Genomic DNA, 10,774 nt, shown 5'->3' with positions numbered 1-10,774 from the left:
GGGATTCAAGAGGTGTCATAACAGTATGCTGAGGCAAAATAATTCCCAAATTGCTCTTTGACTTTGGGGCGTTCCCGCACGCGACAGGAGCTGATTTTTTTTTATGAAATGAAAAACAATGTGTAAGAGGTCTAACTATCACAGTTTTATAAAAATGCAAGGTCATTTGAATTTTTTATGCCTGTTGTTACCGGAGGGGGGGGGGGGTGAAAAGGCCCGGGCTTGATTTTCAAGGGATAGCTGCAACAAGGTTGAAGTTTCACATATGAATGAATAAACAAAAATCTTCTTTATAACCATTTGGCCAGAAAGACTGAAAGTAATGTGGAATTTTCTCAGATAGGGTAGGATGAGGCTACAACGGGGGTTAAATTTTTACGTATGAAAAAATTAGAGAAAAATCATTTTAATCTTCTCAAAACCTGAAATGACCAATGGGGCTCGGTGTTTTTCATCAAAAAACGTGGTTAAAATCGTGAAAATCTTTTTAAGGTCTACTCTTCTCAATTGTCTAGATATTTTGTATTTGATATCTTAGAGCTTTTTTTTTTTAATCAGAGTTACAATGGTACAGTGCGCGGTGTGGCCCCTTGGCCTCTTGTTGTTAATGGTAACTTTCCCCTACTTGAGAGATGACGACATTTAACTATGTTTACTATTTACAAATATAAACCAGTTAGAGATATAACAACGACTTACTCTTGACAAATGCATGGTTATTTATAGAGATTATGATAATTTACAGTTTAAGCCTCAATACACCATGAAATAGTTTCTCAAATCAGCAGAAAATTACTTGATTATGACAGAAAGCATGATGGATAAGAAGACTAGTATACATGTCAAATAGGCGAAAAAATGTGCAATTTTAGATAAAAAAAAAAAGATGTTTTCAAAAATGTCATTCATTAAACATAAACAAAAGCCCCAGGTGGATTCGAACTCATGACCTGCGGTTGACAAGCCTGATACTTTAACCACTGAGCTATTACGATATACATCTACATCGATTGATACAAACAGTTTAACAAAACATTTAAATCGCCATCTTGTGACGTAGTGTCTTAAAAAGTATAAGTCTCGGTGTATTGAAGTATCTTAAGGTATGATAAAAATAAACTATACATTCTGGTAACAGTTGTACTTATAAACTCCTTACAAAGGTGATGAATGTTAACAAGTCACAAGTCACATAAAAGCTAGCTAGAATTTTTGTTAACATACAAGGTTTTTCAATATGCCTCTGTAAAGGTAAACTACAAATTTCACCATGCGCATGCTCTTAAACTCCCTAAACATTTTTTAAAAGTGTGCTCTTTAGTTAAAAATTTCGATGTTGACAAACCAAAATAAGAGATTGATGAACGAAACACTCCAGATTGGATTTTTAACTGTCATCCCGGTCTCTCTTACCCCTTCCTACTCGCCCCCCCCCCCCCCCGTTCTCTGTTTCATTGACACGTTGGTCAAAACCCTTCATTCGTATTGATATGCCACCAGCGGGTTCGTACCACTGACCATCCATCCCCACCCCTTTACCCCCACCACCGCGCGGTGCACTGTAAATGATTATAAGATGACGTTACGTAAAATCTAACGCGAAAATCTCAATGTTCGTTCATTAGTTTAAAATACCGTTTTATTCAATACACAATTCAGTAAATATTATCGTTTTGTATTGGAACGATAAATGCCACGGGCGGCTGTACCGTTTGTTCCGTAGAAATCCGTTGTTTCCTTTTGATCTGTGTTACGTAGATTTACACCCAGGCACAATGGAAGTGATTTCCACAATTAAAATGTGTCAGAGATTAAACTCTCTATACAGCTGTTAGGCAAAGTACTCTCGACTAACACACGGTAATCTGCACAGCTTAAATGATTACCTTTTAATTTGCCTTGTAATTATTGAATACTGGAGACTGCCGCAATAGCAAAGGACAAGAAGGGGCGTGGGACGCCGGAGCCAGAAGATGTTTGCTGGAACGCCCCCGTTAACAAGATGAACAACCATGCGTTGATGCATTCAAGTGCGCTCACAATGGCTGCCCCCTCCTATCTCTTTCTGTAACGAAATGGAAGCAAACATAGCTTAAATTGTGAAGTGGTAAGTATTTTTATAATCTGATTTGCCCTCTGTTCGGGTTTGGTCGTCAACTTCTGCGCGGCTCAAATAAAACATGGTAAGTGCAAAAATAACAAAAAAAACAAACTAAAGTTCTTTGTCAGTGATGGCCCGGTTAAGAGCTAGCATTTAACGCGTGTGTGCGTCTCTAACTACATCTATCTACTCGCTTTGAAGCGAATATTGCCCGGAAAATCTTCTTAAGGCATTAGTTACGCATCATTTTACAGTTACCTGATTAACTAACGCGGGCAAAAGGTCTAGACTGCTTAACAGCCTACTGCACACTGCAGCGGGGGGATTAACATTCCGACTTATTCCCTTGTAGGAGACGCACAGACAGTCAAGATGGAGAAGAAACAGAGCAAGCGAAAAAGTATGCGCAGAGCAGTGGACAAGTTTAACGAAGAAAACGACCTGAACACCATCATCCAACACGAGGAGTTCAGCAAGAGGCGGAGCAGCAAGCAGAAGCGGAAACAGGAAATCGACACGGACAGACAACTGGCGCTTTACCGTAGACTATACGTCCCCACCCTCATCTGCCTGCTACTTGGCACAGTCTTTTCTTTCGGGGGTACCCTACGTGGACTCAGCGAGAAAACCTTCCTTTGGAGGTATCGGGAGATTTTCTGTATCATTGGGCCAATATTTCTCACTCTAGGGGTTGTATTGCTATTTGTGTCCATCGCCTTGATAACCCATCGCAGAAAAGAAGTGGGGCGATTTATTGCTCTAAGGAAGTCGTTGAAAACTCTCTCTAGTCGCCGGAGTTCGTTTGTTTCCCTTCCGTCGTCAATCGGCTCGTCCGACAAAATGTGTCACTCTCTGGAGGACCTGGACACGGTGTGCGATCAGTCCCTCACATCTTTCCTCTCAGCAAACGCCAATGCTACCGACCGGAAACTCTCCCTAAGTAACTCACAAGTGTCTTTTTCTGAAACAGTTCGTGTCCACAAAATTCAAACTGACACTGAGAGAGTTGAAAAAGAAAAGGAAGAAGAAGAACATTTATTGCCAGAATATCCCCGATCCCTGGTTGACACAAGTTTGCCCTATAAATCAGAAAGTGTATCTTATCGTGTATTGGAGGGCGTCCTTAGGGCACAGAAGTCTATCAAAAATGGCAATAGAACGCTAGGGAAATATAAAGATCAGCTTCATGTAAAACCTACTGTTTTCTCCTCTCGGGAGTTTGTTCTTCAGCTGAACCCTAGGCACCAAAGAAAAGTGTCATCCAACTCAAAGGCAGCAGCACAGAGAGCGATGAGCAAGTTACGAATTTTAAGAGTTCTTCAAAGTGGAGGCGTGCAGACGACAGAAATTCCTTCTGAAGAAAACCTTCCACTGCAAAGCAAACATCTCTGTTCCTTGGAACAAAATTATGCTGCAGGAAGTGAGATTCAAAACAACCCTTTATCCATGACAGAACCACAGTTTCCTTGCATTTATACAGACAATAAAAATGTCACGGAAGGGGATAATCACGTGACCCGCTCTCCAGTATACTTCTCGTTACAACCTCCCTTACAGAAAAACAACGACTCTGATAGATATGAGGTCCACCAGTGTAATGAAATTCATGTTATAATTCACCCTCCTGAAGACCATAAAGATACAAAAACTGAAGAAACCGAGAATGAAGTTGTTTGTTAACATCCAGCATAAAACACCTGTCAACAACCAAATAAACAACAAAAGCAGAATACGCTGTAAAAACTTTCCAAGCGAAAGGAAAGAAGCTCTAAAGCAACGAAAAGAAAATTGATAGTGGTTTTTCCATTCACGAATTATGAAGGTAATTTTAAAATTCAAAAGCGTATTAAGTTTCAGTTTAAAATCAATGGCACCAAAAGCACCGTCTCTGTGCAGTGTGCAATATGATACTGGTGTGGGAGCTTCACTGTACAAACTAATATCTCTAATATAGTTGCTAGATTTATTTGGTAATTTTCAGGAGGAGGGGGTCTTTTTCGATAAAACCACATTACAAATTGTGAAAAAAGCTAAAACAAGAGAGGGATTTATTCTGGCTATGACTTTAAGTTCTATCACATGCAGACCGTCAGAGCAAGAGATATGGTTAAACAACGTCCTGCAATGCTCATTAATCTTTAATCTCACGTCACACTGTTATGGTATCTGATTCTTTCATGAAATATATCTGGATATAAACATTCATGGTGGTGTTGGCAGGAATCAGAGCGCGGAAAACAATAGCGGACCAATGCATGTGGACATATCAGGACTGGCGAGCAGGGGGATCTAGCAGGGAGACGTAGCAGAAGGTATGAAGGAGACCAAGGGCCAGAATGCTCAACGTGGTAAGGAGCCCGATTCACGACTCGCGACTTTCTATACAGTATGATGATGTCGACCATGTCCCTAGAAGGTGCGTACAAATTTGTTTTGTTTTTTTGCAAAATATAGACGTAATTAGGTACACAATAAACCAATCAGTTTCATTGTTTACTTGCAGACCTCGACAAAATAATGAAAGAACGTGCGGCTGCTTATTTCAGAGAGAACTCAAAATCGCGCGTGAGAAAGAGCGGATTAAGCAGTTTAGTATTTGGTTTGCGGAGGTAGATAAATTCAAACAAGAAGAATACATCAAAAGGCGTCGGAAATGGAGAAAAGAACGGGTCCATCGAAACCAGAAGATGTGGAAGATCCGATTGTTGCTGGTTCCTGCTTCCGTCCTCCTAGTGACCGGCGCTTTTCTGATAATAGCTTCCAACGTCCGGTTCCTGGGACTAGGAGACTGGTTCTATGTCAACAGAGGGGTACTGACCGCGGTGGGTGGCGTCAGTACGGGACTATCCGTCGTCGTATTCATGATTGAGCAGGGACTACAGAGTTACTACGCAAATAAAACTGGGATTAAGCTCTTTGCACAGATTGGGAGAACGCACAACCAACCATCGAACATTTCAGTTGCTGAAAAAGGTCACTCTAAAAACACGTTTATTCCACATAAAAAGCCAATGCCTAAAGAAAATAAGGACACGTGCATTAAACAGTTACATTATATGGATTCTATCGACACCAATGGTACTGATGATGCGACCGAGTGCGTGAGTGAGGAGGACCCTCTGGTCCCTAAAATTACAAAGAAACGGCCCCCAAAATTATCAGAAATTGCAGACAGGAGAAAGGAAATAAAAATTCTGAAATCGGTGGACACTACGGCCTCGGCTTTAACTGAAGTTACTTTGGTAAGCAGTAGTGACCGCTCGTCCTGTTCGGAATCCCCCGGACTTTTAGCTGATGCTGCTGTGGGCGGTGTATCGGAGGATGAGGTAGAGTTTATGGCCAGGGACGTTGACAAGGACACGGTTACATTGCAATCATCCGGGTCAGGGGACATGCTACTCGGATAACCCTTGGTATCTTTGGACGAAGAAATTAAGAATCTTAAACAACGCAAATATGTCTTCCAAATGTATCATTTCATCTTTTAGTGTATTACATTAACAGATAAAATTGTCAAGATCAAACATTGTTAGAGTCACTGAGAGGTCTCCAATTGCAGGAGTCATGGCGGTTCAGGGATCATACAGTTCTCGCTTTGTTTTAACTGGCTTGCCAATATTGGTGGCAGATCTGTCGCGCTGATTTAATTAAAGAGAGGTATTGCGTCATTAAATCAGCCTTTTAAAGCCCCTTATCATGATTGTTTTACAAATCAAGCTATTCCTTGTTCTCCTACTGTTAGCTTTAGGTGTCAGAACAAGGCTAAGCGGGTCTATATAGCCCCGTCAAGGGCGATCATAACGCGCGTGGTAATGCCTTGTTTCGAAACAACCAACACATGGCTAAGACAAAAAACAATTTCAAATATCTTTTAAATTAATCTTTTATAATTAAAGCATGCACCAGCGGTTTTAAATTACTGCCTGTAACGTACACCCATGCAATCTGTAACGGTTCGTGTACAGTGTGCGTGACACGTGTTGACTAATGACTATTAATATATAGCTGTCCAAAAGGGTCGGAAACGTTGCATGGTCTGATATTTTGTCATCACTACCAAAAGACATAACCCCCACCCCCGATAACTATAGCTAACCAAAGGCCAAAAAAACGCATCAATTTCACCCTGTTTCATATCAAGCATTTGAGAACAAGCGTTAAAAAGGCACTTACTTGTTTGCGTTTAATAATGTGTATAATGATAGACGGACACGCTTGTATTGACTGAGCATAATTTCTATTTCTTGACCCGTCCCATTGTTTTACTAATTAGACACAGAATCCGACTTTTTTGCAAACCACTGGCAGACTGAGCAAAGCATTCCACGTTTAAAAATATACTTCATTACCATGACAAAATGTTGAGCTCAGATCCACTCCTTTGAAGATTTTGGTAAGCACAAAGGAGTTCATATTAATGTTTTCAGTACTGAATTAATTTTTAAAAAAAAATTCTAGATAATGTTAAATACATAACTGAAAACGGATATCTTAAAGAAATATTAAATACGTTGATTTTCATATTTTTATCTCACTGTGGTCCATTCCATTTGCCCATGTTCTCTACATACAATATTTTGTATTTGTTCACTGTGTCGTTATGATTTTTTTTATCATGATTGAAACCAATAAATATGTGCAGATTGTTTTATCCTGCTCTTGTATAGAATTACCCTGTATTTATCAGATTCAGTGGCATTATTTGTTACGTACCGGTATATACAGGGATAGGATTTTTGTTACATCCATCTGTTACAACCATGCAATGGCACAGAATTGTTTGTTGAGTTATTTTGTTTTAAACTTAACTCCAATCATTTTACAATGATTGAAACACAAGTTCTACAACATACAAATTGGTACTTCTTGCTGGCACTGTTGTTAAGGCGAGGGGATCATTGACGTGGGAGGAAGCCGAAGAGAGCCCACGTGTCTGGGAGGTTGGCCATCGTAACTTTTACATACAACAATTACGCTAAATTATAACACAGTCATGAGTTTTACAAACCACATTTATTGATATGATTGCCGGTGGGGGGGGGGGGGGGGGGGGGTTACAAAAAGTTTAGTGATATGTTTATTGGAGGCAACGTCCCTTTAACAGTTTTGATAATTCAATCAATAGATTACAAAAACCTAACATATGTTAAAAAAAACAGCTTTCCAAGCATAACCCCTATATGAAATGCAAGTCTCCTCTAGCGTTGTAAAATTCTCTGACATTGCAAAACGTTCGTAATCAAAATAACGATAAAACTAATATTTCTGAGAAATCAAAATTATGTCACAAATAATTAACAACAAATAAAACGCGCGATGCTCCCGTGTTATGTCCTCATTGCCTTCACCTTTACCTTACATACAAAATATATGCACATATTTTGAATATTATTGTTTGATAAAAAAAATAGTGTTAAGATCCCGAGCCAATAAGGGTGTAGAGTGCTCATAGGACGGATAGTAAAGTAAACAGTAAAACCCGACATTTGTTCTCCTCAACATATAAGGCGGCTTTGTAAGAAGTTCAGATTTAAGTCAACACAAGCTGAATTAAAAATCGACAGACATTTGAAATTTTCATTTAAGTACAGCCGATTGTTGTGACATTAATGATCTGGTAAAACCATCACTTTATTGTGCACCAAGTACAAAATATCCGTGAAATTAATCAATTCAAATGTTTTCTCAAATGCACAAAATAAGGGCTTAATATTTTGTAAAAAGTTAATTTCAATCCATTATCTTAAGAAAAAAATACAAATCCTTATTTACTCCAGGCGGATAAAAATCAAGGCAGAGCGTATTTTGATAAATTCGATACCTATATTCGATAGGTGTTCATTTTGACCTTTAAGCAATTCAGCCCAGTATGTAACTTTTGGTTTATTTTAGTGGAAAGACCTGATTCTTACATTATATTAAATCATAATTTATTTTTAAATTTGTTACAAGTAAGAGTACTTTTCAGTATATATAAGAAACATAAAAGGACTCCTGTATAAATAGCAGCAAAAACATTTGTATATCTTTAAAAGAACCTTTTTGGCAAAGCAAATTATAACAATGACTATTCCATTTCACACTCCACTCTTTGGAGGTTAAAATGGTAGGTTTGAGGTGATGTAGGCAAAATTCGTGAGACTTATCAGATTTCCCATATCATAGGACACAAGGGAAGAAAACATAATGGGGACGGACCAGCTATAATCATGAGTTTCCGTTACCATACGTCATTAAGTACTGCCAGACTTCACCTCAACAAATCGAATTAATGTTTATCCAATTAGCAATATCCATCAATAATAGAAATGTTTTCAATGGCAATATTGAATTCGCCGTCTTCTTCAAGAGAAACTTTGAGGGAAACAGAAGTAGTCTCACCGACAAACGACGAGATGGGGCTGGACACGGTTTTCCCGCCCTCGCCGCACCCCCCGCGGTACAGGGGCAGGTCATACTGGTAGCCGCCATACCCAAAGTCCGCTCCCTCCACGTGCTTAGTGACCTCCAACATACCGCACGGCGTGCCAGCTCTCAAACGTCTGAAGTGGATCTCCAAGCACATGTCGCGATTCTCCGTGACTTTGAAGGGAATAGAGAAGCCGGCTTGGGATCCCTTTGGGCCTGTCTGAGGGGAAACCACAAGGCCTTGTTCTTCCATCCTCCAGGTGAAACCTGAGTATAGGTTAATGATGGAGCATGCTGTCGACGGGTGACAGGAATATGTCCCTAGTACAGCAAGGTACTGCGTGGATTTATCTGTCGCTTCTTTTGAATTATCAGAATGTTCGCAAAAATCTCCGGAATATCCATCTGAGCACAAACAGCTGACCTCTCCATTGCGGAACACACAGGTTCCCTCGTTATAACACCAGTCTGGGTCCACCTCGCAGTGATTGATTACGTCATCCACGAAAACGGAATCGTCGGATGTATCGGTGACCAGACCATTGGAATGGTTAAACTGAGCTTTGATTCGTACGTTCAAGTGGAAGCCTTTCCCAGAATCAACAAACTGGTTGGTTGAGTCAAACCTCAAAAGAAGCAAGTGAGACTCTCCTCCCAATGACGTTTCAATCACCGGAAGTGAGTCACCACAATATAGAGGACCTGGTTGACCAATCAAATTGAACCTTACTTCTAGCCAATGATTACATCGTTTTAGACTGTTATCTGGAAGATCAAAATCAGGGCTAGAGAGTTCTATGCCGTGGCCTTTCGGGGCTTTTACTAACCAGATACAGTTTTGCCCCGCTGAATACGACTGGGGATAATTTGGGGAAACAATTGATTGCTGGTCGTTTTGATCTTGTAGGGTTACAATTCCACCACAGTTTTCTGTTTTGACTTTATCGCACGTGGGACCTTCAAGGTACTCCGGGCACCTGCAGGAACAGGTGTGGTCCAAATAGCCCGCGTTCTGACACTCTTTCCCGGCACACTTCCGGGTACAATTATAAGCCTTGGTTATGTCCTCTATGTCGTAAAATGATAGCGTGTTTTCCCTTAACCCGAGAAATTCGTAGTCTGTGTTCGTGTATTCCAGTGTCTTTTCGCCATCCTTAGAGAAAGCGTAGACCGAATAATGCATGAGGGAAGAATAGTCGTAGGGGATGTTGTGGTTCTCGGTGTCTTCTTTGGCCAGGTTTTGGTTGTCTTCCCCCTCCAGCACGTGTTCCCAGTGAACCGTGACGTACTGGTCCCTGTCGCTGCGGCTTTGCTCATGCGTCATTCCCACAGTGTGTCCCATCTCATGAAGAACCACGTGCAGCGTGCAGTGACGAGAGTCTATGTTGATTGGCTGGTTGGTCAGTTTTGGCTCGTACAGGTGTCCATATTTGGACACTTGTATGTTTCCAACATAAGATGAACTTATCCCACCCGTGAAAAACTCCACGTGGTCCTTGCCACTGCCCGAGTAAGGTTCCCACTTGAGACACGTATTATCATTGAATACAGCAATGGCCCTAGATATTTCTTCTCGACAAGCATCATCAACGTTTTTATTGATTTTGAAAGGAATAATGCCGTTGTTCCATAAGAGGCTTTCCCCCTTCAGAAAGCTTCGCCTGCCATTGTCCGCTGTCTGTATCGGTTTACGGTGGACATCGTGCGTGTCTTCCTCCAACAGGGCCTCCGCTGTTTGCCTGGTTCTCGGGTTTTCAGTGTCCGCCTCCCTGAATGTTTTTCCTCCATGATGGTCCACCATTCTCACTAGGTCCTCGTACTTTAATTTTTCACCTGATTTATAACCATTGGGAATCCAAACCTTCTGTTCCTCTACACTGTGTGGCTTTGGCTTCCTCTCCCTTAACAATCGATTTAATAAACTTTTAAATTTTGTCACATCCTCTAAACTTAGCTCACGAGTTTTCCTCTCCAAACTCCTTTCTTTGTTAACTAGTATGGAATGAAATGAATTCCAATTACGCTCATTTTCTGCTTTCACAGAATGTAAAAGTTGACATGAAACTATTACACAGATAAATATTCCAAAGACCTGTATAGACAACATCTTTCAAGTTAATCAGACAAAATGGTGGCCAAAAATTCTGTTCATTAAAATTTAAAAGGCTGCCTCTCTCTATATGTAGACTGTGCCTGTTTTGAGGATTGGTATCTCATTCTTTGTTTATCTACCAATTACAGCCCTTATTGGAGCTACCATCAAGT

General features: G+C 40.5%; 2 protein-coding genes across 3 annotated transcripts; one reads left to right on the top strand and one right to left on the bottom strand.

Moving 5' to 3' along the window:
• Positions 1–1,682: 1,682 nt before the first annotated feature.
• On the top strand, positions 1,683–5,625 carry LOC105341218 (uncharacterized). 2 transcript variants are annotated; one of them, XR_902313.4, is made up of 4 exons: positions 1,683–2,107; positions 2,454–3,923; positions 4,322–4,517; positions 4,605–5,625. XR_902313.4 is itself a non-coding variant. In XM_020072534.3 (3 exons), exons 2-3 carry the CDS (start codon positions 4,438–4,440, stop codon positions 5,506–5,508), a joined length of 984 nt encoding a protein of 327 aa, XP_019928093.3. In that variant the 5' UTR covers positions 3,781–3,923; positions 4,322–4,437; the 3' UTR covers positions 5,509–5,625. The 2 variants fall into 2 exon arrangements, 1 of the variants encoding a protein (XP_019928093.3); XM_020072534.3 differs by lacking the exon at positions 1,683–2,107 and having other exon boundaries at positions 3,781–3,923.
• Positions 5,626–7,714: 2,089 nt separating this feature from the next.
• LOC136269452 (zinc metalloproteinase nas-28-like) lies at positions 7,715–10,750 on the bottom strand. The gene has a single exon (XM_066065449.1). It carries the CDS (start codon positions 10,614–10,616, stop codon positions 8,385–8,387), a length of 2,232 nt encoding a protein of 743 aa, XP_065921521.1. The 5' UTR covers positions 10,617–10,750; the 3' UTR covers positions 7,715–8,384.
• Between the last annotated feature and the right edge of the window lie 24 nt (positions 10,751–10,774).

Source organism: Magallana gigas, chromosome 7 (assembly GCF_963853765.1).
Source record: "Magallana gigas chromosome 7, xbMagGiga1.1, whole genome shotgun sequence".
Taxonomy (NCBI): Eukaryota; Metazoa; Mollusca; class Bivalvia; order Ostreida; family Ostreidae; genus Magallana; species Magallana gigas.
The sequence above is the reverse complement of the archived record's forward strand: the minus strand, read 5'-3'. Positions and strand labels throughout refer to the sequence as shown.

Bases quoted from the DNA above. Each gene is read 5' to 3' on its own strand.
- LOC105341218 (XM_020072534.3), top strand. From the start codon at position 4,438: ATGCTCAACGTGGTAAGGAGCCCGATTCACGACTCGCGACTTTCTATA. The intron at 4,518-4,604 runs GTGCGTACAAAT...GTTTACTTGCAG, and splicing joins GTCGACCATGTCCCTAGAAG to ACCTCGACAAAATAATGAAA.
- LOC136269452 (XM_066065449.1), bottom strand. From the start codon at position 10,616: ATGTTGTCTATACAGGTCTTTGGAATATTTATCTGTGTAATAGTTTCA.